This window comes from Ceratotherium simum, chromosome 37 (assembly GCF_057802395.1).
Source record: "Ceratotherium simum simum isolate JZ-2026a chromosome 37, ASM5780239v1, whole genome shotgun sequence".
Lineage (NCBI taxonomy): Eukaryota > Metazoa > Chordata > Mammalia > Perissodactyla > Rhinocerotidae > Ceratotherium > Ceratotherium simum.
In genome coordinates this window covers 9,037,761-9,062,796 of record NC_141936.1, presented here as the reverse complement: position 1 = coordinate 9,062,796, position 25,036 = coordinate 9,037,761, and the positions used below count along the sequence as shown (strand labels likewise).

At 47.7% G+C, this 25,036-nt stretch overlaps 1 protein-coding gene across 5 annotated transcripts in view; it reads left to right on the top strand.

The window, feature by feature from the left end:
* Positions 1 to 25,036, top strand: part of DIS3L2 (DIS3 like 3'-5' exoribonuclease 2) — a 337,343-nt gene that overhangs the window by 292,292 nt on the left and 20,015 nt on the right. For all 5 annotated transcript variants that reach the window (XM_004427679.3, XM_087424689.1, XM_087424686.1 and 2 more), the window contains one exon: positions 2,817 to 2,896. In XM_004427679.3, the coding sequence (XP_004427736.1) occupies positions 2,817 to 2,896 (80 nt within the window). The remainder of the gene's footprint in view (positions 1 to 2,816; positions 2,897 to 25,036) is intronic.

Below are 25,036 nucleotides of genomic sequence, written 5' to 3'. Positions count from 1 at the left end.
AGGTTACTAGAAAAAAATCAACAACTGGGCAGATGGTTGCTACAGTAACTTCAGTTCCTGTGGCCTCAGCTGGACCCTTAATGCTTCTTGGCAATCGTCATGCTCTTCCCTGGTCAACTGTTTTTCCTATTCTCCAAAGAAGCAATTTTCAAACCTTCATCACTTTCCTCCAACTTCCATTTCTTCCCTCACCAAACCCTCCATTTCTTGCAGATAATTTGGCTTCCTAATTTTCAGAAAAGAGCAAAAATCAGACTGGAACATTCCAAACCATCACCATCCCTCATCCCCCCTTGCCAAATCCAGAGATATATCTGCATCCCTGCCCAGCCTTTCCTACTGTTACAGTGGAGAAAGGGTCTTCTACTTGTGTGTTGAATTCCAATCCCTCCTGTCATCTCAGACACCTTGACTCTTCAGTTATCTCTGTCTCTCCTATGACTTCAACCCCTCCCTCTATAGTGCCTCCTTCATATCAGCATTTAAACAAGTCTCTGTCATCTTACAATGCACTCTCCTTCAATGCCACATCCTATTACCTATCCCATTCCATTATATTCATCTTGGCTCTTCCCCATCACTGTCTGATTTGCTAGAAGAGTTATATATACTCATGATCCTCATTTCCTTACCTTCTACTGGTTTTTCAACCCATCATAGCCTGATCTCTGCTCCCACCACTCTCCCGAGAGTCCTTGTTGCTAAATCCAATGGTTTCTTTGTTTTGGATACTTATTCCTCTCTTACTTGACCTCTTAGAAGGATTTGACACTGCCTCCTTAAGACATGTTCTCCCCGGGGCCGGCCCCATGGCTTAGTGGTTGGGTGTGCATGCTCCACTGCTGGCGGCCCGGGTTCGGATCCCAGGCATGCACCGCCGCACCGCTTTTCCGGCCATACTGAGGCGACGTCTCACATACAGCAACTGGAAGGATGTGAAACTGTGACATACAGCTGTCTGCTGGGGCTTTGGAGGGGGTGGGGGTGGAAGGAGGAGGACTGGCAACAGATGTTGGCTCAGAGCCTGTCTTCCTCAGCAAGGAGAGGATTAGCATGGATGTTAGCTCAGGGCTGATCTTCCTCAAGGAAAAAAAAAGGCACGTTCTCCCCTTGTCTCCTATAACATCATAACTCAGAACTGCATGGCCACTCCTTCTCAGTCTCCATTGTCCAGCTCTTAAACATAGCTATTCTATCAAAGACCTCATTTGTACTTACATACTCTCTCAGGACAATCTTATCCACTCCAATGGCTCCAGTTGCCATCTTGCTTACCATCTAAAGGTCCCCAAATTTGTACCTCCAGATTATGATCTTGCTTATAAAATTCAGAATTGTTTATACAGCTGCCTACGGGTCATCTCCACTAAGATGCCTCTCAGGCACCTTAAAGTCAGCACTCCCAAACTAAACTCAAGCTCTTCTCCCAAGCCTGCTATTCCTCCTTGTCATGGTGAGTAGCAACACCATCTACCCTGCTGCCCAAGGCAAAGAACCTTAAGCATTATCTTTGATTCCTCTCTCTCTCTCAGACTTTATATCCAGGTCATCACCAAATCCTATCATTCTGGTAAGGTGGAAAGAGTATGGGTTTTGGTTGAAATTCTAATTGTGGTTTGGACAAATTACTTAACCTTTCTCAGCCTCAAGTTCCTCACCTGTAAACAGGAAATAGTAATACCTCATCCCCAAATTCAGTCTTCCCACTCATCAATGGAACAACCAGCTGCCTGGTCATTCAAATCAAAAACTTGAACCGTCCTTGATTTCTTCTTTTCTGTCCTCACCACTCCCCAACGTTGAATCCATCGGCATATTCTGTTGATTCTGCTTCTAAAAATTTACTTCTAAGATAGATCTCAAATTGTCCATTTCTCTTCATCTCTCCCGCCCGCCCTCTAGCCCCAGCCCCCATCACCACTCAGCTGTACTACTCAATAGCCTCCCGTACAGCTCCTACTTCTGCTCTCTCCACTATGCTCTGTTCAGTACGCAGTAGCCAGAGGCATCTTGCTAAAATGTAACTTTGATCATGTCATCCACCCCTTCCTTAAAACATGTCAGAGGCTCTCCTTTACTATTAAGGTAAAAGTCAAAAATTCTAACGTGGCCATGTACAAGGTCCTGCGTGTTCTGCCCTGGCCTTCCTCTTCAGCATCTCTCAGCCCACCATGTCCCCTGTATCTAGCGAGTTCCAGCTTGCCAGCCATCCTTCAATTCCTGGAACTCCTGCACCAGGGCCTCTGTCCTTGCTGTGCTCTCTCCCAAGAAGAGCCCTCTTCTCTCCCCATCCTTCCTTCCTACAGTCTAGGTAACCTCCTCCTCCTCCTTCCCTCATTCCCAGTCTAGGTCAGGTTATTTACTTCTGTAGAAACATGGGAATTTTTTTCCTGCTTCAGAGAACCTATTTTAATTTGAAGTTTTCTATATATATACTCATTCATTCATTCATTCGTGTGATTATGTGATTGAGGTCTGTCTCCTCCACTAGACTATAAGATCCATGAAGAAGGCCCCCTTTGCTCCTGTTCACTGTTCTTTCCCATCAGCTAGCTCAGTGTCTAGCACAAAGTATGTGCTTAGTAAATGATTGGTTGTATGCTGAACAAATAGGTAGAGTCCTGAGAACAGTCATCATCAATGGCAGTGTCCCTGTAAGGCATGTGCTCTTCCCAGAGGTAGCAGGCCCAGGTTCTCCATAACATGTCAGCTGGAGGGAGTGTGACTTGGCTTGATTTTTTTTTTCATTTCAGCTGTCTGAATGAATAGAGCATGCTGCCCAAAACTTACTCATTTTCTCTTCTCTCTTTATTCAGCTAAAGCTTGCTTTCACTCTGGACCACGAGACTGGATTGCCTCAAGGATGTCACATCTATGAGTACAGAGACAGCAACAAGTAAGCTACTCAGTGGGAAAGCTTGTCACCTCTCTGTGTCCTGCAGGGGTAATGACTAGGGGCTTTCTTACTGTGGGCTTCCCTGCCAAAGGGATTGTCAGAAGGGGAATCACACTTTTTGCGACTGTACTAGAACACACCTGGCACAAAAGTATTTCTCCTGTAAATCTCTTTTGCCCCTAAATATAGGACTTGCAGTACTTGTATAGGAGCAGTTGTGATGTATTAGAAGTATATTCCAAAGCAAACCTTCCTTCCCAGGCTCCAGCTTTCCTCTAGACCCTCCCTCGCTCCATCTCCAATTGTGTGCTTGCTAATTTGGTTCACTGTGTGACTTCGGCTTTTGTTGCAGTTCTGTCTGACTGTACCTATGTTTATAGGTTTCATTGTGATAGTCTACCTTGTGAATTTTACAGTTGGGTGATTTCTGGGTACTTAAAGAGATTTAAGTTGGTGGCCTTATTAGAAATGTTGCACCTGGCATAGTTTTATAGCACCTCCTTTCTTCATCACAGACTGCCTCCTTGACTACATATTTTTGTCTATGAGACAGTGACAGTGATGGTGAGTGAGGCAGAGGGAGTGTGCCCTGATGATGACAGTGACAATGATGATGATGAATGATGATGGCAGCTTCCATTGAGCACCTACCGTGTGTTAGGCACCTTATGGGGGATATTTTGTTTGTTATTCCATTTAATCCTCATAATAGCCTAAAGAGTTTTCTTTTATTACTGTTGTATTTGCGGAAGCGGAGGTCTAAGGAACGTAAGTAACTTGCTCAAGGTCACTTACCACAGTTGTGTGAGGCAGAGTCACATTATCACGTTTGCTCTGGGAAGAGAATACATGAAAGACAGTTGTTATCCCAAATTGCTACTTTTGGAAACCCAAGTCACTGACAAGAACATTCCCAACCTGGACTTCAGGACTCATTATTTAAATATCCAAGCTATTTAATTTTATCCAGTGGAAGGAATCAAATAGGCACATGCTAGTGGAACTGTACATTACCTTCCAGAAGAGAAACTCGTGTCTTCCTTAAGAACTCTTGCTCTGTTCTGGGTGAAGCTGGGTTACTGGGTGCCTTCATGACCAAATCTCCATTCAGACTACTTTCAAGGCATTATTACTCTTTGTAATTTATCTTTAGGAGGATCCCATAAGCTATTGTCTACCCTCAATTCCCACCAAATTAATCATTTAGGAAAGGCTGACTGTGCCTCCTTTAACACCAACATTCTTCCTCTTGGATGGCACTATTTCTGGAAGACGGTTCCAGGGTTTTTAGGCCTTTGTGTCAGAGATACCGTCTCAGTGTCTCATAATGCTTAATTCAGCTGAGAAGTAGGGCTTGACTTCCTCGGGGTCAGGGACTTGCAGAGACAATTGAGCGAGTCCCTTGGTGGCCGGGCAAGCATCTCTAGGGAGTAAAAGAAACGTAAGCCATAAGCTGCTTGGCGTGCTGCTCTGCTAACCTCCTTGTCAGCGCCAGCCTGCACTCCCTGGGTTGCTGCTTGCTGGATGGCAGTAGATGGTGGACCGCACGCAGGTTGTGGCAGTAAAAACAGATCTTTAGGCCCGGGGGTGTTTACAGACTCCAATTCATGGCGTCACTCTCTGCTCTAAGGAAAAAAGATTGGCAGAGTTTTTGTTCAGTGAGAGAAGGGCACTGGCCCTCCTCCCTTTAAGTTCATGTCTTAGCAGTTCAGAGGTCCAGTGACAACAACAACTTAGGCTGAGAGGAGAAAATAGTCTAGCTCTGTTTCTTGGCCTAACTTCCAACTCCTAGCATATTATCAGAGTAAGCAATGTAAGAAAATTTACAGGTTGTAAATATTGGTAAGCTTTGGCCTCCAAAAAGCCTTGTAAATGCTTGTAAAAATGCTTGTAAAAAAAAGCATTTGTGTAGGAAACTGGACAGAAGCCATGATCTAGGAAAGTATGGCGATCAAATGCCTCAGTGACCCTTCTCTGTGGTTCTCTTTTGCTTGTCTTAGATACAGTCTTGGGGTTCATTCTCAATCTGTGGACAAATTTCCTAACCTCTCCAAGCCTCAGGTTTCTTCATCTGTTAAGAGCATTGGGACTAATGATACCTTCCTGGCGTGATTTTCATGAGGATTGAATGGGATCACATATTAAAGACATTGTCACCGCCCTAGTGTATAGAATGCCCACAGTAAGTGTCTATTGCCTCTCCTTCCAAAACAGGAAAATCGTCTCATGACTTCCATTCTGTTCTCCCAGTGCCATCAGGGCTGCATCCATGAGCTGTGGTTGTAGCTAACAGAGTATTGAGTAGGGAAGAGACTGGTGCACATGCCTTGACAGCCCTCAGCTGTGTACGATACACTCTATCCAAAGGCAGACTCCTCTCCCCACTTGTGAATTATGAAGTGAAGCATGGAGAAGCCCCTGAGCTTGACTGTGACTTTCTCATCTCTCTCAGGCTTTGCCCTGTCTGTATTCCTCTGGTCACTTGTAGGGTCATTTCCCCCAGAGTGCCTGAATCCCAATATTAGTGTAATAGTGGTGTTTAGGGAATGAGGATATTCTGCCCTGGGTCATAAGGAGCCCATGTTGTCAGCCAAGTAACATGAAGGCAACAGCAGCAGAGAAATGAGGTTCTACCTATTAAAGAAATTAGCTTGATACCTGAATATTAGTTTGATTAATAACAGTTTGGTTCAATAACAGTTATTGAAACTACTACTTTTATCTGGGTATTCCCTGCAGTATAATTCGTAATCATTTTAGTATTCATCTCTGCCAAGTTCACTCTATCAGTAAAGAAGTTGTTCTGATAAGTACTGCGACTGTTGGATAGTTCTCCCCAGTGGTCTTTCCTTTCAGATGGATTGGGTCTGAAAATAGGCACTCTGCTTTTATATTCCCTGGACTCTCTTATCAGCTTCCTTCCCTGGAACATCCTGGTAGCCCCAATCCTTGACTCTGTGTCACCCTCTTCTCCTTCTACATAAAGGGGCTCATATCTGCCTCTGGGCTCCAGGGAAGACACTCCCTGGGACTTGTCCATCTCTGGTGCGACTTGGACCCTGCCTCCTCTTGGGCTGGAGGGCACACCCAGGTAAACATTCTTAAAGCCCTGAGGTCGTTAGAAGAAAGAAGCTGCCCTATTGTGCCTTGGGTTAGATTAGTAAAGCCCTTCACCCTGAATTATTCTGCCAACCTCCCAAAAGCTGTTCAAATCTGCATCTAGGAGATGTGAGGCCTCTACCTCCCCCCACCTCCTGACAGATACTACCAGTCACCACCCATGGACGTGAGGACCACCTTCTTTTTCTCTGTTGCAGAAAACTTCACCTGCCTTTAATGTTAAATCCAGTGAATCCAGAACTGATTGGAAGTCATGTTTCTCAAATTAGGCTTTGGAGATCTCTTTGTAGGGCAAGGAACGGGCCTAAAAGGGCAACTAAGTGATTAATAAGAATTCATTTAAATATTTATTAAGCTCCTGGTCTGTACAATGTGTTGTGCTGGGCACTAGGGAGACAAAGATAAATTATATCTAGTCCATGACCTCAAGGCATTTGTATAAATAGCAAAATGCACTGCAGCAGCCCTTGGGGTGATGTGTGCTTCCATGGTGGTAACCCTCAAGTGCTATAGGAGCAGTGATGAGGAAAGTGACTGCTTCCAACTTGGGAGCAACTGCATGGATGGTAGTACCCTTCATCTACGAGAACTTTGTCCAGAGTGCTCCCGTCTCTCCATCCCGACTTCCACCCTCCACACTGCCAGGGCTGCTGAGCTGCTTCGCACACTGTTCTCCTGCCTTTGGCTCTTTGACCTCCTCCAGCCTATCCTGTCTGCAGCCTGAGGGAGCTTCGCATGTCTTCTCATTCTGGTTGCTTTTGAGACCTTATTTTTGTCTTTGATGTTCTGTAGTTTTACTACATCATGTCAAAGAGTAGATTCATCTTTATTATATTGCTTGGAACTCAGTGTAGTTCTTCTCATTTAGAAATTCTTGTCTGTTAGCTCTCTAATCTCTCTTTCCTGGAACTCCTTTTAGAACCTACCATCTTTTCTGTTTTTCCTCTCTTTTTTCTATTTCCTTTTCTGCCAGTGCTGCAGTCTGGGACATTTCCTCAAAAATGTCTGTCCGTTTACGAATCTCCTCGTAGCTGTTTATAATCTGCTGTTTAATACTCCTTCCCAATTTCAGGGTTCAGTTTTTATTTTTAATTTTTAGAAGTTCTATTTGGCACTTTTGAAAATCAGCCTGTTGTTTTGTATTTTTGTTTTTTAGTGTTCCAGTTTTTATTATGGTTTCTATTCCTTTCATCTCTTCAGTTATTTTGATTATACTTATTTTATAGCCTCTTTCAAATTGTTCAATTATTTCTGGTTCTAAGAACACCAGTTCTCCCAAGTGTTCTGTCTCTTGACTTGCCTATATGGTGGTTCATTTCCTCATATGGTTTGTTCGTTTTTGTCATCTTACTCAGGGATTGTTTTTACTCTTGGAGTCCCCTATGCCCCGGGTTATGGATGTAGCCTTTTATCACTTTTGCATTTGTTCTGCCAGGACCTGGGGAGTTGCATAGGTCCTGATAGTTTGATGTTCACCTCTTGGCTTAGGATTCCTAGAACCTGAGTGTATGCATTCAGCCTCCACACTCACATGCTGTGCAGGCTTGGGATCTCCATTCCGCAAAGGAGATGCGTCTGCTCCATGCCACATATAGACATTCTTCTGGGCTGTGAGAAAGGTCATCTTGGTCCCTGTTCAAAGATCCTGGATCCTGACTTTATGGGGGGCTCTTAGTTCCAGTTCCCTGGCCAGGTCTTCTACCTCCTGTGGACATTAAAGTCTCAGCTCCTGTAACTGCAGTCATATGTCACTTAACAACAGGGATACATTCTAAGAAATGTGTTGTTAGGTGATTTTGTCGTTGTACAAACATCACAGAGTGTACTTACACAAACCTAGATTGTACAGCCTACTACACACCTAGGCTTTATGGTACTAATCTTACGGGACTGCCATCATATATGCGTAGACCGAAATGCGCCAAACTTGCAGAAGCTGCATTTGATTGCAAGGCCACACTTTATTCACGACCTCTACAGTTCTGATCCATATAGTGAGAGTAATAGGCACTACCTCCTCAATGCCCACACCTCACTAGCACTGGGCCAAGGGCTTACGCAGGTTGTTTCTAGTTCCAAAACCATTCAAGACAGATCTTATTTTTGTAATTTTACAGATTAAAAAAAAAAAAGACTGAAAGTCAGAGAGATTAACCTGCCCAAGGTCACATAGTGGTCAAGAGCAGAGTGTAGATTTTACCCCACCTCTAGCAGATTCCAAGGCCCATGCTGTGCTTCACATGACCTGCCTTTCTCTCCACAACATAAAGCTTGAGGGAGTTGTGATTCTAGCCTCTTCTAGGCAGGCCTACCCTGGAAGCTCTCTGTCTGGGAAACTCTGGGGTTCCTAGACCTTATGGACCGTGGGTAGGTAGACAGCCTAGTCTGGTAGGACAAGCCTCCTGACTTGTCATTGTAAATCTGAGTTTGGCCAGTCACTCTCTGTGGCAGATCATCATCTGTTCTGTTATGGCAGCCTATCCATTAGGAACATGAAGATGAGAATACGTCTCAGGGTTGGAGGAGAATGGAAAGGAATGGAATGTGGGGATGTGTGATGTGGCTGTGTCAACTAGAAAATACTTCAGAGTTGTTGGGTGTGCTTGCCCTTAGTACCTGCCTGAGTGGCCCGTGCAGTGGGTCCTGGCAGACCCAGGCTCTGGCCTCTCCTCCCCTTGCACAGCTGTGCCTCACCCTGGTCCAGAGTCTGTCTTAACACCAGCAGCCAGCTCCCCCACCTCCGTCTTACTCTTGGGACAGGATAGTTTGCTAAATTAATGAAACTAAATCTTTTGTTTTTTCCTGCCTGGCTAAATCACCCATTTTGGTGCCTTGAAATCCATATCATCAAAACTAATAGCCAACATCAGGAAGTATCAGAGAGTGCTTCCCTGTGGGAATGATTTTCCTCAGCTGAGTGCCTTCCCATGTCATAAACCCACACTGAAGGACAGCAACACGGCAGCCTCCCGGAGGAGAGGGCACTTCTGGTCCTCACATCCTCTCCTCTCCCCAGCCCATGGGCACCTCGTAGCTCAGGTCACTGGGCTTTCTGGCAATAGCCAGGGCTGAGGCAGGACTCTGGGACCCTGCAAGCCCACCTTAATTCTTTCCCCCAGCCTCTGAACATATAGTGCTTTCTGTACTTGAGGGATTCCCAACGTGCTGCCCTGCCCATGGGGGACTGGCCTGCTCAGTATCCCCTCGGTCTCAGGATACCCTCCATACAGGCAGAACAGACCCAGGGGCCAAGCTTAGGATCACACTGGGATTCTCTTTCTGTTGTTTTGTTCTCCTCATGGAGGATGTCTTGGGTCATTTCAGGTCCACTGACAAGTAGACTTCCAGACAGGATTAATGTGTGAGACGTATTGGGAGATGAAGAGAGAAAATAGGAGCAGGCATAAGGCTGCAGATGGTGGCACTGGCCTGCCCCTGTGAAGGAGGGGGTGGGGAAAGGGGCCTGGCTGGCAGAGTCTCAGCCTGCAGCACTGTTCCAAGAAACCTTTGGTCAAGCCATTGGTGCGTCCTCAAGCCAGAGTTGCTTGGTGGAGGATTCTCACGCCCCACAGGAGCTGGCCTGCCTTGGGTCCCTGCCGTGCTCCATCACCGCTGGGCACAGCCTGTGCGAATGCCTCGTGGATCCAGAGGGCTGCAGCTGTTTGTCTGAATGAGGCCTTGTCATGGCGGCCACAGCTCACCCCTTAAACTGCACGGATCTGCTTCTCCACTCTGGTATGAAGAACAACTTTTCTGTGGCTCCTGTTGGCCTCTCTTCCCGAGGAGGAACTTAGAAAGGAGAAATTAATGAGACAAACTACTGCCTCCATTACTGTAGTGGAACTCGGGGCCCACTGGTTTTCCCCTTCCCCTCCTTCACTGTCCATTCAAAACTCTTCTCACCCTCAGCCAGCGACAGCAGGTCTTGGCAGCTTAGCTGGTGGTGTGGCCCAACCTTCATTGTGAGGTTCTGAGCCCTTGGCTGTTATATCTTTCTCAGGCCAAGGGTGATGCATATGTCTATATATCTGTTCACAGTGGGATGAGAGAGCACCAGGAGATTCCCTTGGGTTCCACACACCTCCCTCCCTGCGTCTTCTCTGATTGTTGGTTATCCCCGCCTCATGATGACTCCTGCTGTCATCTGCTGGCCCCTGGACACACAGAGTCCAAAGAATCCTGGCGGTAGCCATCACTTGGTAGTTCAGAGGGACCCTTGCCATGTTACCCCTGGCCCCTAAGACCTCGGGTTCTATCATCCCCATTGTGTTAATGAGCCCAGCTCTGTGACCACCTTTCCTGTTGTCTTCTCTGGCCTGTAAAGAAGAGCCACCACCAAACTCCTTAACTGTGCTGGTGTCCCTCTCATCTGATGACCCTGGTGAAGGGGGTGTGCTGTGGACCCTCCCACAGAACATAGGCCTCTGCTGGGTCTTCTGGACTCAGTAATACGTCCATTCCAACATGGCCCCTTCCCTCAGCCTCTTTATTCCTTCCTCTGCTGTCTGCCAGGGCAATTCATGCCTTTCCACTTCGTTCAGCCTTAGCTGTTACTTTCTCTAGGCGTCTAAGGACTACCCCAGCAGTGAGTTTGTCCTATCCACTAGGCTCTTTGCCAGGATGCTAAATCCCACATCCCAAGAAAACACCCCCAAGTCAATGAATTCTTTTTCTTCTCATCTTATTTCCTGCCCCCCTTGATCAAGCCCCTCAAATCCTGCTAACTAATTCTTCTCACTCTTGCTATATAATCTCTTTCTTCCCTTATCAGGTCCAGCACATCCCCCGCTGTATTATCCTGGCGTTTAACTCTAGTTATGGGCCTGGAAACCCCAGAAAGGAGGTAGGGGATGCTCCTGAAGAGAGGGGAGAGACCTCTGTAAGTCTTTCAGCACAGGGGCATTGCCAGCCCACTGAGGGAAGCATAGGCCACCTTTTTGTAAGCTGCCAGAGAGGTCCCCCTCTGGATCTCTCACTTAGTGTTCAACTCCTTGTTGAGAGCCCTCAGTCTGTCATTGTCCCCCTGCTGGCATCGACACACCTCACAGCAATCAGCCAACTGCACAGTCCTGGTAGACACTGCACCTCCTGGGCTTTCAAATGCTTGAATCAACACAAAGTCAGACAACGGCTTTTTGGCAGCTCGCGCCTGGTAAATCTTAGAGCAACTGGGCCACCACTTTGTGCCAAGGACTCTCCATGCTCCACATACCACTCAGAAGAGTGTCCCCTTTGCCCGCCAGCTAGTGAGTGAGCCAGTCCCCAAACTTCATCTTTCTCTGATCTACTCCAGTACCACTTGTGTTAGTTCAGGTTTGCAGAGAAGCAGATGCCAGGACTGGATTAGAAGGGGAGCGAGCAGGAGAAGGCAAAAAGACAGCCTCAGACCTCGACATAAGTCCAGGCCCTGTGGAGGAGGGGGGAGGAGGAGGGCTGGGTAGGAAGAGTCTCAGGCTGAGCCCAGTTTTAAGAAAGGTTCAACCAGCCCGATGAGAAGTCTTTGAGCCAAAGTCACCTGTTGGAGGAGTCTCATATCCCGCAGGACCCTCAGAATGCTCAGTTGCTGGCTGGGAGCAGCCCTTGGACAGTGTGGCCTAGGCACAGATGCAGTGGTGGGTCAGAGGGGCTGCAGCTGGGCCATCAGGCAATTTATGCTCCCGTGGCAGGAAATCTGAGAGGCACCTTTTCGTAGCCACCACACTTGAGTGGGAGAGAGAGCAGGGGCTCCTGGATAAAGCCCTGCATTTAATCTGTTTCCCCCTCTGCTTAGTTCTTATCCTCTTCCTTCACCTAAATAAGCAGAGGGAGTATTTCCCAGCAGCCTCCACACTTCAGACCAACACCAACACTTCCCAGTACTTTGGAAATGGCACTTTGTGTCTGCACCTTGGACCTGATGCCAGTTCCTCAGGCTAAGCAGCAATGTTACCTGAGAGCCTCCAGACCTCACACTGAACTGCCAGGTTAGAATGAAGAATGCCTTTCTTATTCCTGGTGAAGCCCTCGGTTAGGAGAAAGGGGAGCTGGAAATCAAGGGAGAGGAGGGGTTTGGGGGAAATGGGAGGCAGTGCAACCAGAGAGAGGTGCCGGAAGTGACCTCATGGGAATAAGCCTGCAGCTGTAGCCTGCGTGTTGGAGTTGGCCACTTACAGAGCAGGTGTGAGCTCACCGTTTTCCATCACAGCTGTTAGTGTCAGGCGTCGGCGTGATGCAGGCAGAGTTCCTGCTTAAGCTGCTGGAATCGAGGTGGTGATCAATGAAGGGTATGCTTCTCCACCTTCCACGCCATGCAGAGGGACGGTGGGATGGCTCTTTATTCCCTCCCATCGCCTCACTTGGTGCAGCAACAATAATGATATCCTGGCTGCCAAAATGCAGTGTTTCATTTGACCTCAATTTTCCCTACAGGAAGAGGAGAAGGGAGTATGAACGCTCCCATTTTATAGAGAGAGAAACCAGTTCCCTGAGAGGTGCCCTGCCCAAGGTCAGGCTATAAACAAGAGGTGGAGCCAGCAGGCTTCTCCGAGATACTACCTCAGCCACGTGATACACGGGGCCTGGAACAGCTACACACCCTGGTGCTGAACTGCCCTCCATCCAGGGCAGGGAGGGCAGCAAGGCCTGGGTCAGCGTGGCTGCCTCCTGTGTTGCTTATGTTATCTTTGGGTTACAGTCACCAAGTCTCCTACAAATGTAATGCGACCTACAGGGGGCAGGCAGGGCAGAGAGAAGTTCTTAATCAGCTGTGCTGAGTCAGCTGATTAGTCAGGAAAGGGTTTTCGTCACCTAGTGGGAGAATGGGGAAGGAGTGGAGCCTGAAGTGGGGTTTTACGGCATTGAATTGCCTCAGCAGAGGTTTCCTATGCTGCTGGGCCAGGGTGCTCAGCCCCTCATGGAAATTACTAGCCCCTCGGCTCCTGCTGGCATCCTAAGTCCAGAACTGATCAGAGGGAGAAAATGTGGAAGCCAGCAACAGTGGGAGATTGTGCCGGCCAGAGACCAGATGCAGACACATCAGTACACACGCACAGGCACACTGGTCCATGTCTCAGCGTGTCCTGTGACTTAATATCCACTCCACTATTTTCTTGAATAGTGCACACACTGGAAAATAGATTTTTACAATAAACTCGCTTCGTAAAACTTATTTTTGAACTATGAAATGCATAGAGAAAAGTGCATGAATCATATGCATCTATTTCAAAGAGTATTAGAAATGAACATGCCTGTGTAACTGTGACCTAGATCGAGAAATAGAACATTTCAGCACCCCAGGAGGTTCTCTCATGCCCCCTCTCTCCTCTCAAAAGGAATCCACCATCATAGCTTCTAACACTTTAGATTAGTTTTGCCTGGCTTTGAACTTTATATACATGGAATCATTCAGTCTGTTCTCTTTTGTGTCTGACTTTTTTCTTTCAGCATTGTGAGAATTCATCTTTGTGGCTGCATCTAGCTATAGTCCATTTATTTTCATTGCTCTGAGACTTTCCTTTGAATGAATACATCACAGTTTATCCAATCTGCATTAATTCAATCAACATTTGGGTCGTTTCCAATTTGAGGTTGTTATAAATCATTCTGCATGTACATGTCTTTTGGTGCATATATGCATGTATTTCTTTTGGTTATATACCTAGGAATGAAATTGCTGAATCATAGAGAAAATATCCCTTTCAATGGATACTGCCAAACAATTTTCCCAAGTGGTTGTACCAGTTTAACACTTCCACCAGCAATGTATGAGATTTCATGTGTTTATTGGCCATTCAGTAGAGTGCCTTTTCAGATTTCATGTCTGTTTTTCTACTGGTGTTTCTGTTTTTCTTGTTGATTTGTAGTTCTCTCTATTCTGGATATGAGTCCTTTGTTGCTTATACATGTTGCTAATATCTTCTGCTCAGTAGCTTGCCTTTTTACTCTTTGGTGGTGTTTTGATGAACAGAAGTTCTTCACTTCATTGTAGTTCAGTGTATCAATCTTTTTCTTTATGGTTAATTTTTCTTATATCTCATTTAAGAAATCTATATCAGAATCTTGAAGACATATTTGTATTAGGGTTCTCCAAAGAAACAGAACAGGATATGGATATACATATATTTACATTTATATATATAGAAAATGAGATTTATTATGAGGAATCAGCTCATGCAATTATGAAGGCTTAGAAGTCCCAGGATCTGCCCTCTGCAAGCTGGAGAACCAGGAAAGCTGGTGGTGTAATTTAGTGAAGTCCAAAGGCCTGAGAACCAGGAAAGTCAATGGTGTAAATCCCAGTCTGAGGGCAGGAGAAGATGAAGTGAGATGTCCAGCTTAAGTAGTGAGACAAGAAAAAAGGAATGAATTCTTCCTTCCTCTGCCTTTTGTTCTATTCAGGCCTTCAACGGATTGGATGATGCCCACCCATATCTGCTTTACTGAATCCACTGATTCAGATGCTTGTAGACACACCAGAAACACCCTCACAGACAGACTCAGAAGTAATGTTTAATCTGGGCACTCCATAGCCAGTCAAGTTGACACATAAAATGAACCATCAGAATTTTCATACATTATCTTTTAGAAGCTCTGTTGTATTGCCTTTCATATTTTATACCTATAGTCTACTCAGAATTGGTTTTTTAATACGGTACAGAATTTTTCATTTTTTCCATATGGATATCTAATTGATCCAGCATCGTTTGTTGAAAAGACTTTCTGAACCACTGCTCCACAGTGCCACCTCTGTCAAGAATAAAGTGCTCGTATATGCATGGGTCTATTTCTGCACTCTGTTCTGTTTCAGTGATCTATATGTTTATTCTTGTGCCAATACCACAATGTCTTAATTATTGTGCTTTTATTAAAAGTCTTGATATACAGTAGAGCTAGGCTTTCCACCTTGTTCCTCTTCTGTAAAGGTCATCTAGGCTATTCTTGGCCCTTTCCATTTCCATATAAATTTTAGAATCGGATTGTCAGCTGCCACACACATGCACACAAGCTTGCTGGGATTTATATTGAGATTGCTTTGAATCTATAAATCAATTTGGGAAAAATTGACACTTTCACGATACTGAGTCTTTTACTCCACAAACATGGTATATATCCTGCTCTTTATTTAGGTCGTCTTTAATTTTTCTCAATAATGTTTTATAATTTTCTATGTAGAGGTCGTGCTCATCTTTCATTAGATTACTCCTAGATATTTGGTATTTGTGGTACTATTTTATTTTTTATTTTATTGTTTTGGTTTTGGTTTTGGTTTTTTTTGAGGAAGATTGGCCCTGCACTAACATCTGTTGCCAGTCTTCCTCTTTTTTCTTTTTTCTCCCGAAAGCCCCAGTGCATAGTTGTGTACCATAGTTGTAGAATTGTAGCTCTTCTATATGGGACGCTGCCTCAGCATGACTTGATAAGCGGTGAGTAGGTCCGCGCCCAGGATCCGAACTGGCGGACCCCAAGCTGCTGAAGCAGAACAGGCGAACTTAACCGCTACACCACTGGGCCAGCCCTGTGGTACTATTTTAAATGGTATTTCTAAATTTCATTTTCTCTTTGTTGCTGATATATGGAAATACAACTTATTTTTATTGACCCTGTATCCAGTGACCTTGCTAAATTTATTTATTAAATTTAAATAATTTGTTTGTAGATTCTTTTTGATTTTCTATATACCAGTCATGTCATCTGCAAATAATGAGTTTTACTCTTTCATTTCTGATTCTTATACCATGTATTTCCTTCTCTCGCCTTATTGCACTGTACACTCTTTAAAGGAAGTGATGCTAGCAGGCATCTATGTCTTCTTCCTTATCTCAGAGAGAAGGGTTTTTACCACAAACTCACTTTTTGATTCTGAAAATTTACACTGGAATTCCCTTTAGTGTACACTTGATTTTACTTTTCCCCAAGATAAGCTTTCGATTTGGGAATACTTTTAAGTTTGCAATGTGGCAGTGATGGTTCGTGGACTAGGAGCTAGACAGATGAAATCCAATTTCTTATTTAAGAGAAAAGGAACTGATGTTTATCACAAGACTGCAACTCCTTATTTTAACCTTCTAAGGGAGGTTTTTGCCTTGTCCATCTTACTGAAGGATCTCATGGCTGGTACGGCTGAGCAGGGATTAAAACAGACCTGTCAGACCCAAAGCCCAGGCTGTTCTTACCACTCCGATTCCCTGGTAGAATATTGAATGTGTAACCCGCAAGGTCACAGAAATACCACTTTTGTCATAACCGTCCAAGAAAAGAGTTGTTAAACTACTTCACAGGTATGTTTAGCGTTTTCTCCTTTCCCCTATCTTCAGATCTCCTTATATCCCTGTCATCTGCCCCATCCCACCTTTCTCTGATTTCCATTGCCATGGAAGCAAACTTGAGCAGCTGTGAGTCTCACACCGACAGAAGCCCTCCTTGTCTGCCTGAGATCCTGAAGGGCTGCACCTATAGGTCTCCTCAGCCACCTGGCTGAGCCACCCACGAGGCCCGGTACTCCCAGGGGACTTCCCTGGCCTCTGCTGCCATTTGGCTCTTGTCTGATGCCAAGGGGGTGGGAGGTGGGGATTGAGGGCATTCCTCTCAATCAGGCTGCTTGAGTCATGGGGTAGAACTGTGTAGTTTTAAGCCCTTTATAGTCTCAGATGTCCCAGTTTGAGGATTGTGAATCCTGTGCAGATACACTGGATCTTTCGGCTGAGATTTGGAGAGAGGAAGCAAGAGCTCAGGGAGGATAGAGACCCAAACCCAAACAGGCCCTGGGGCTGGCAGGGGCTCCCTGGGCCGGAGCCTCAGTGAGAATATCCCCTGTTATTCTCGCATCCTCCCTTCACAGTCCAAATAACTATCCAAGGGTGACCCAAGAGATACTCCTGCAAGACAGAAAATTCTAGGACACCAAGAACTCTTGAAACTAAGTACCTTAAAACTCACAAAGACCTTATAAAAGAGAGTAAACGTTTCCTTGGTTGATTTAACACAGGGTTACGTTAAGCAAATAACTTTTTTCCCTTCTTGAGTTAAATTTCCTTTCTACAACTTTGTGGTTTCCTTTGCTCATCTTTGTGTGAGGGACCGCAGTTCTCTCCATTCTGGGGAGCCTCCTGAGGCTGCAGCCTTCCAGTGTGACTTGAAGCCCTGCACTTGTGTTTTTCCAGATGCCTTTTAGCACGTGGTGACATGCTCTGACCAGAGAGAGAGGATGAGGAGAATTAGCATTTTTGTTTTCTCTATGCCTCTACCTGCCACATGCATACCTGTTTCAGGATTTCATGGCATGAGCCACGTCTCTTTCTCTGCCTCTCTGGGTATCTGTCCATCCACGGATTTGCATTCCAGGGAGAAGAGGGCTCTTTGGCCCCTAAGGCTAGTTTTGTGAGCTGATGGCTCAGCTGAGCAGTTTTTAAACCCAAGGAGGCTTATTCCTTTCCAAGACTCCAAGAACTTCTAGAAGAATCTGGTGATATTCAGGCCAGTCCCCTGTTTGATGAACAGGCCACTCAGTTTCTGGCAAGTGGGGCATGTGCCCCTATCTCCCCTTCCATGCCAGTATGCTGCACCAGACTCGAGGGCCTGTTCACATACTTAAAGTAGCAAATGCCTCTGTGTAAACACCCTCTCTTGGGTACCCAGAAGTCCAGAGCCCAGCCACAGAGGCCTGAGATACTCTCAGGGAGGTTAGCCCATACAAGAACCGGGCCACAGGAGTGCATGTTGGCTCCACGCCTAAAGAAAGGTGCCCATGGCTGTCATCTCCTACAACTGCCTGGCAGAGAACCAGAACGTGCTTGGCTGTCTCAGCTTTTAGCTGTGCTCTCTGTCGAGAAGTGTTTCTAATCTATCTTCACTGCCACTCCCCAGCTCTCTGGGGCGTTGTGGCTTTTTCCTGGTGGTTGGGCAGGAGGCCTCCAGAGCCTGTAGGAATTGCTGTGCTTGATGACAAAGGCCATCAATGGATATAAATCACTTAGAGGCTGCTTCATTTATTGCAGAAAAGTTGAACATGTTTACTCTCTCTTCTGAGCACACTTCTCCAGTGGTGGGCACCCAGGTGGGAAAAGATCTCACAGAGTGACTCAGAGCAATGCCCATTGAGTCAGGCGAAAGGAAGTGGCTGGCTCATGCAGCTGCTCTAAAAATCCAACACAGCAAGGCCTAGCTGAGCTACAGAACACATATTACTCTGCTGACTTTGAGCTATCCCCAGGCTGACCCCATGTCTGCACTAAGGATGTGCCAGACACTGCTGGGCCAGGCTCTAACACAGAAGATGAACAATACATGGTATCTGCACTCCAAGTCCAGGATGGTGAGTAGGGGGTAGGTACCAAACATGAGAGTGGACTGAGTTGGCAGAGGACATGGCTCATGTCTCAGGCAGAGGACCCTGCTCTCATCACCCTGGAACTGAAGGGCTGTGGAGAGGCCCACAGAGGCAGCAGCACCATGCTCATCCTTCAGCATCGCTCCCTCTGGATGCCAGGGCGCCCGCCATCTGTATCCTGGGGAGCCCTGACTCTTCCACAGCTTCCTCGTGCCGCACTGCTTGATATCTTCTCCTTGGTATCTTGCACAGTGGTAGGCCAGCTGTGATTGTTAGATAATACCTTAATGTTTAAGCTATCTAGAACCGTAGGGAAGGAATTATTCTACAGAACCATATATTCCCCTGGAAGAGAATTTATTCTTTCAAGCACCAAAACTTTTGTTTTAATTTATACACCTACTATTTGCTTTGAGAATGTCAACTGGCTGTAACGTAGCCCTTTCTAAGAATTTAGGATTATTCACAGTGTTTATGTTGTGATATAGAAGTATTTTCTTTGGGGTCTACTGCACTGTGCAGTGCCCTTCACTTCTATGCTAAATGCCCCCAGGGTGCCGTGTGTTTTCACTCGACTGTACTGAGGCCCTGCCCCACCTGTCTTTGTGCCCCCCTTTACAGTCAAGGCCAGTGGTCACTTCTCCACCGCTGCCCAGAAGAAGCCGATAGCACCCTCTCAGCCCGCTGTGAGCGCGAGGCCCCGTGGGGGTGTGGCATCAGTTAGGAGGCCCAGTCGAGTGGTTAGAATTGTTGTTCAAGAAGAGGCAAGGCTCTGAGTGAGGAGCGAAGAGGGGACTTCGGTGTGAGTCACACTCGGCGCCCGGCTCTGGCATCTGTGTTGGCCACCCACAGGCTTTGTTTGTTGCTTGTTTCCCGGTCCTGCACTGTGTTTCAAATATTCAAGATTGCAGGTGATTGAGTTCCGGACAAGTGAGATGATGGACTGGAACTGAATCATTTAGTGCGTTTGTCACATTAGGAAGTTCTTCCTTAGTCCTAACGGCCCCTCAGTTTAATCTAAGTCTGATTCCTCTCATTTGTCTTCAGTGTAGACAAAAGACCAGTTAGCTGGTCACCATCTTTTGTGTTGTAAATATTCTAGGAAAGCATCAGGTTTTTCAATGTTCTGTTCTTGAAGCTAAAGGAAGCCTTCGCTCCTTGAGGCTTTTTCTCAGCGTATTTTTCAACTGTTAGTGGCGTCAAACTTATGTTGTTCGTGTAATCATTTGTCTCTTCACAACCGCTAGTACTTTATTCCTACCTCCGCTTCGTGAGCTGTGAGCTCCGTGCAATGGAATGGAAACATTTGTGTGGGCAGAAGGGGGGAGATGAGTGTAAAACTGCTTTCCTCAGATCCTCTGAGGGATCTGTCGCCCACAATGCTAACAACAGTGCTAACAACAGTGCTGTGGGAGCTCAGTAAATAAATGCTCAAGGAAAGAGCCAGTTTATGACCCTAAGAAAATTCTGACAAGAGTGGGGGTGGGGGAGTGATGTGGTGACCATCTTCTGACTCCGTGTGCCTAAGGGCAAGGACGGTATCTCTGTCCCAGGCCCTAGCCCAAAGCCTGGAATGCTGCAGATGCCCAGCAAATGCTGAGTGAACGTCTCGGGGAGCAGGCTGCATTTGTTCTTTGCTCATGTTCTTTGTTCCTAACATTCTTCTATTTTTTTGATAATAGTAGTCTTGTCACCTTAAGTTTTTATAATACTAATAATTATTTATGGAATACTTAACAGTATGCCAGGCCCTGAGAGAAGAGCTTTACACAGTGTGTCTTGTTTACCCCTCACCCTACACGGCAGGCAGTGGAGGTCAGAGAGGTTACCCTGGCAGTGTGTGGTGGGCTCCCTACCTGTCCCTCTTGACTTTAACAAGCGGGGACACTAGGAGGTTGCTGCTGCCTGCTATGCTCTGGTTGTAAAGTAAAGCTGCCCATCCACAAGAGAGAAACCCTGCTCTCTTTGTGCATCCTTCCCATCCAGGCTAGGCTTCTGTGGAGACCTGAGGCCAGCATTGGTCAGAGCCCTGATGAAGCTAGGCTGGAGCCGGGGAACTGCAGCAATCTTCAGGAAGCCCTTACATTCAGAATTGCGTTACATGCCAGATGGGTCATTTCCCACCACCAAACTTGGAAAGTGACCCCAGGAAATCCCTCAGCATGGGAGGAAGGGGCCTGAGAAGGTCTGCCCACTGCCTGGGGGTCAGAGGACCAGTTGCTGGGTGTTTCCTAGCCCAGACCTAAACACATTCCTTTGCTTATCCAGCAGACTTTGTTGGACACCTGCTAGTACCAGCTACTGTACCGAGCATGGGCAGTGAGCAAGTCCCTCCTCCCCGGAGCTCACAGCCCCTTGAGGAAGACAGGCATGTAAAACAACATTCATGAGCGATGACAAAGAATATGGCGGAGGTATGCAGTGGATGCGGCAGCAGGCCCTGGTGATGTGCCCACCCCACATGGGGAAGCTAGTGCAGCTCGGTGCCAGTGTACAGGGGCATCAGGGTGGGAGGCCCTGCAGTGTGTAAGATCTGCTGAGCTCCAGCCCACCCAGAGGAGGCAAGTCCTCTGTGGCAGGTGGTAGGCTGGGGCCAGGGGATGGGAGCTAAGAGAGAAGAGGCCTGGCTGGGCCCTGGTGAGCTGAGCTCAGAGTTGAGAGCTGGCTCATCAGGACTCTGTGTTCTATCTTGTGGTGCTTTGTTGGAGTGAGAGGGACCCCCTAGGGATCATGGATAGGAGGAGAATGGCTCTCCCCATCCCACCCCCAACCACCTCTCCCTAAAACTCCAGGAACATTCCCAGATATAGCACGTGAGGGGGTCTCTTCCATTCGCACTCCTTCATGCAGTGGCCATAGGCACTTCTTTCTCAGAACTCTTCGTGCCAGGGTATTGGGCACAGCTTGCCTCAGTACTCAGCACAGTGTCACTGCTCCTGGCACCGCTGGCTGCAGTCATTCCTGGGCAAACAGTCACAGAGCGAGGAGAAGCACCGGGTCTGGGAGGTTGGCAGTGGACACTGCCCTGAGCTGCACGCTGCCTGTAAGGATGTCCTGGTGAAACCAGCAGCCAGGTCTTTCTGTTGTTGCAAGTGACCATTTGTCAGTAATTCTGCAACACTCAAATGTGGCATATGAGGAACTGGGCTCGAGTTTCACAAAGATTAGCTGGTAAATGGACTGCCATAGACACCATTAACCAGGGAGCACAGTCACTCTCCCTCTGCAGTGGCTGCAGGGGAGAGATAAGAGGCCTGGTCATGGGAGGACAGCCACAGCCAGGGGACCACACAGGACCCTGCAGGGTATTGGGCAGGGCCTCATCCCAGATGGGGCAGCTGGACTGAGGCCAGAGAGCCCTGGGTGCTGTGACCTCTGCCAGGAAGAGCAGTTCTCACCTTGAGGGAGGCCTGGAGGCAACAAGCTGGTCCTCCCAGTCATGAATGGCAGCCCAGGCCTAGCCTGAGCTACCTGTAAAGAAGCTCCCAGAAGGCCACTGCTGATGCAGAAATCTGATCAGTGTCCCTGGTGTCGGGAGTGCTTTCTTGGACCGTCTCTAAGTCTTGGATAAACAGGCTTCCCCTCTGCATCCTGGGCTGCCCTAAAAGATGGACTTGTCATGCAGAGTGACAGCTTGGTGAAGTGGAACCATGGGGTCCAGTCAGGCTTTGACATCTGTTGGCCTCACCATCTGATTTACCATCACAGCAGCTCACCTGGAGAGGTGAAGGGCATAATCCAGATTGTTCTGGCTTTGGGTCTAAGGTAGAGTTGAGAGTGGCACCCAGAAAGGGCTAAAGTCTTCACACAGCCTCTGTCTGAGAGCTTTTGTCAGCCCAGAGACACGGGAGTAGAGATGGGGATGAAAACCAGCAGTCTCCTTGCTCGCCCTCACCTGCCCCTCCTGTGTGCAGAGGGAGAGCCAGGGCCTCGGTGTGCCCTGGAGGTTGGCTGGGTGAGTGTCTAGGCAGGGACATGATGATATTGGGGAAGCCCAGAGGTTCTGGATGGGAACATATCCATTTAAACCATTCTGAACCTAGTTCATAAAACTGTGGTTCAGTATTTTAAAAGTCACATAACTAATGAAGAGCTCTGCCAGACTCAACATACCGCATCCCAGTGGGTGATAAGACAAGTGTTACTTCAGTGGAAACAGCCCAGAAGGAGAGAGACTTTTTTTAATCTGCTGGGTTTTGTATTTAGAGTAAGACAGGCTACCTACCCTTGGACAAGAGTATTCATTTATCAGGTGACCAACAAATGAGCCTGAGCCACACTGTCACCCTGTGTTGGATCTAAACAATAACCATCTATAGGCAAGTAAGAATTTTATTGGAGCAAATTCTGCATGTCCCATTAGGCTGGCAGAAGCTGTCTTAGGTCCTGTCTGCCAAGTTCACGTGCCTGCCTTGCAGCAGGGATAAGCTGAAGGAAGCTGCAGGAACCGAACTGCCATTCCTGGGCCCTTCTCCTGGCAGGCTCCACTTCCGCCCCTAAAAACAGGCATTGTTTTCCCCGTAGCATTTTCTGTGGAACACCAAGCAAATCATGTCTCTGAAGGGCCTCATTCGTTCCCCCAACAGCATAATTGAGAAAGTATTTGACAGTGTAGTTCTTGACCCCATCTGAGCCAGATTGAGCAGCACCTACACGTGGCCTTAGGTCCTGGGATAGAGAGATGGGCGAGGCTTGGTCTCCAGACAGGAAAACTGGCCTCTAAAGAGATGTCGTGATCCAGAGACAAGTTCTGGGCTGGAATCAGCCCTCAGGACTGTGGGGTCCGGGAGAGTGATGCCTAAACTGAGCCTTGAAAACTCAAACGTGACTGAGTGGAGGTGGGCTAGGGCATGACAGGCAGAGGGAGTGGCATAGAAGCCCCAGGGGGAGTTCTAGAAAGTCTGGGTGCCCATCACCCAAGAGGAGGCCCAAAGAGAGCCCTGGGGAATGGAGAGGCCAATTTCCTCGTGTCTGGTGGGGGAGCTGAACTAAGGCCAGCAGCAGGCCAGCTAGAGTGTGCGGGCACTAAGGGAGCTGCATCCTCCATACAAGAAGCCAGACGCCTCTCAGAGCTCAGCCCCTCCGAGGGCCCTGTCCACAGTCAGGGTCTGGGCGAGAGACTGACCTACGAGACTGTTTGAGATTTTCCTGGCAGTATGGAACTCACCAGCAGAAACATGAAAAGTGCCTGAATTCTTTGCCCAGTTCAGAGTTCAGTGAGGAAACACTCTCTTGGGACAGACTAGAAAGGCTGTGTGAAGCTTGCCGAGGGGTCTCGTGGCTCCCAGGGTAGGCTTTGGCTTTCAGATCAAGGTGTCTGAGGGTCAGGATGGCCATGTCCCTGGGGACGGCTCTGCCCTCCTTCTGACTCAGTGGGCCAGCACATTTCCACAGGTGGAGCGAGAGTAGCATTAGCAAAAAAGAGGTCCGCAGATGAAACAGGCAGAACCTTTGAGCCTGCGGCTATTACAGGAGAACTAGAACTATAATGGCAAATGTGCGCAGCCCCTGTGCTTCTCCCAGGGCACCATTGATCACGAGGGGCCCGAGCCCCGTCTACAACTGGGAGGAAGCGTTAACACAGGGATGGTGGTGGACTAGGGGTAATCTACCCAGTTTGTCCTGCTAAGCAGGAGAGAGGCAGAGGTAAAGCCAGGATTGAGACTTAAGACTTCCAAGATTACAGAAATGTCCCGGCCCAGCCAGGCCACAAGGTAGCCTTGTATGTCGGCCAGCCCGGTGTGGCCAGCCTCAAACATGAGGGCAGGGAGCAGCCTTAGGGAGAGGCTCCGTCCCTCTCAGGTTGGGGGGGAGGTGGAAAGCCATGTCGAGATGAGTGACCTTGGCTCTGGAGCTGCTGGGACCCTTGCTGAGGGGAGGAGGTGCCCTTGACAGGAAGAAGGGCAGGAGTGATGTGGCAGAGCACCACTGGTGCCCATCCCCTGGATACAAGTGTGGCCTTGGGAAGGCCCTGTGTTAACTCCCCATCATCAGCAGAGCCCTTGGTTAGGCGCTGCTAAGGAAACTCTGCTGCCCAATCCTCAGGGAGCTTACGGCGGGCAACACAGGATCACGTGAGGAAAAGGCAGTGGACGGGGCTTCTGATGTCCTTGGTCTGTGAGCTTGGGGGAGTCACACAACCTCTCTGAGCCTCTCTTTGCTCATATGGACAAATAGTTGTGATACTTGAATGGGCCGACATTGGCAAAGCACCTGGCGTTGGGCCTGCCCAGAGACACCCAAAGGGACCTGCTTACCCCTGCCAGACCCAGGCCAGCTCCCCCACTCAACAGTGAGGTGGACTGGGGCTGCACCTCCAGGCCTGCTGCCTCTTCTGTGAAATGGAGATGGAAGTATCCTCTCTCTCACCTTCTCCCTCAGTTGTAATGAGGGTCATGTGGCTATCATATGTGAAAACAACATAAAGTGCCATAGAAATATGAGGTATTGGTCTTGCATAGCCAAAGCAAACAGTTGCAGATAAAAACATATATTAGTGAGTGCCTACTGTATGCTAGATACTGTTCTAGGCCCTGGGAATTAAGGTCAGTAAAGCTGTCTGCACCACCCAGAGAGAGATTAGTGTGGGACAGGCGTGAATGGCCCTGGAGAGGTTAGAGGTGGGGCTGGAGGGGCAGGCTAGGGCAGCAGAGAAATCACAGTTGTGGATGAGCGGAGATGCAGGTGAGCGGAAGCCAGAACAAAGTTGCGGTGTG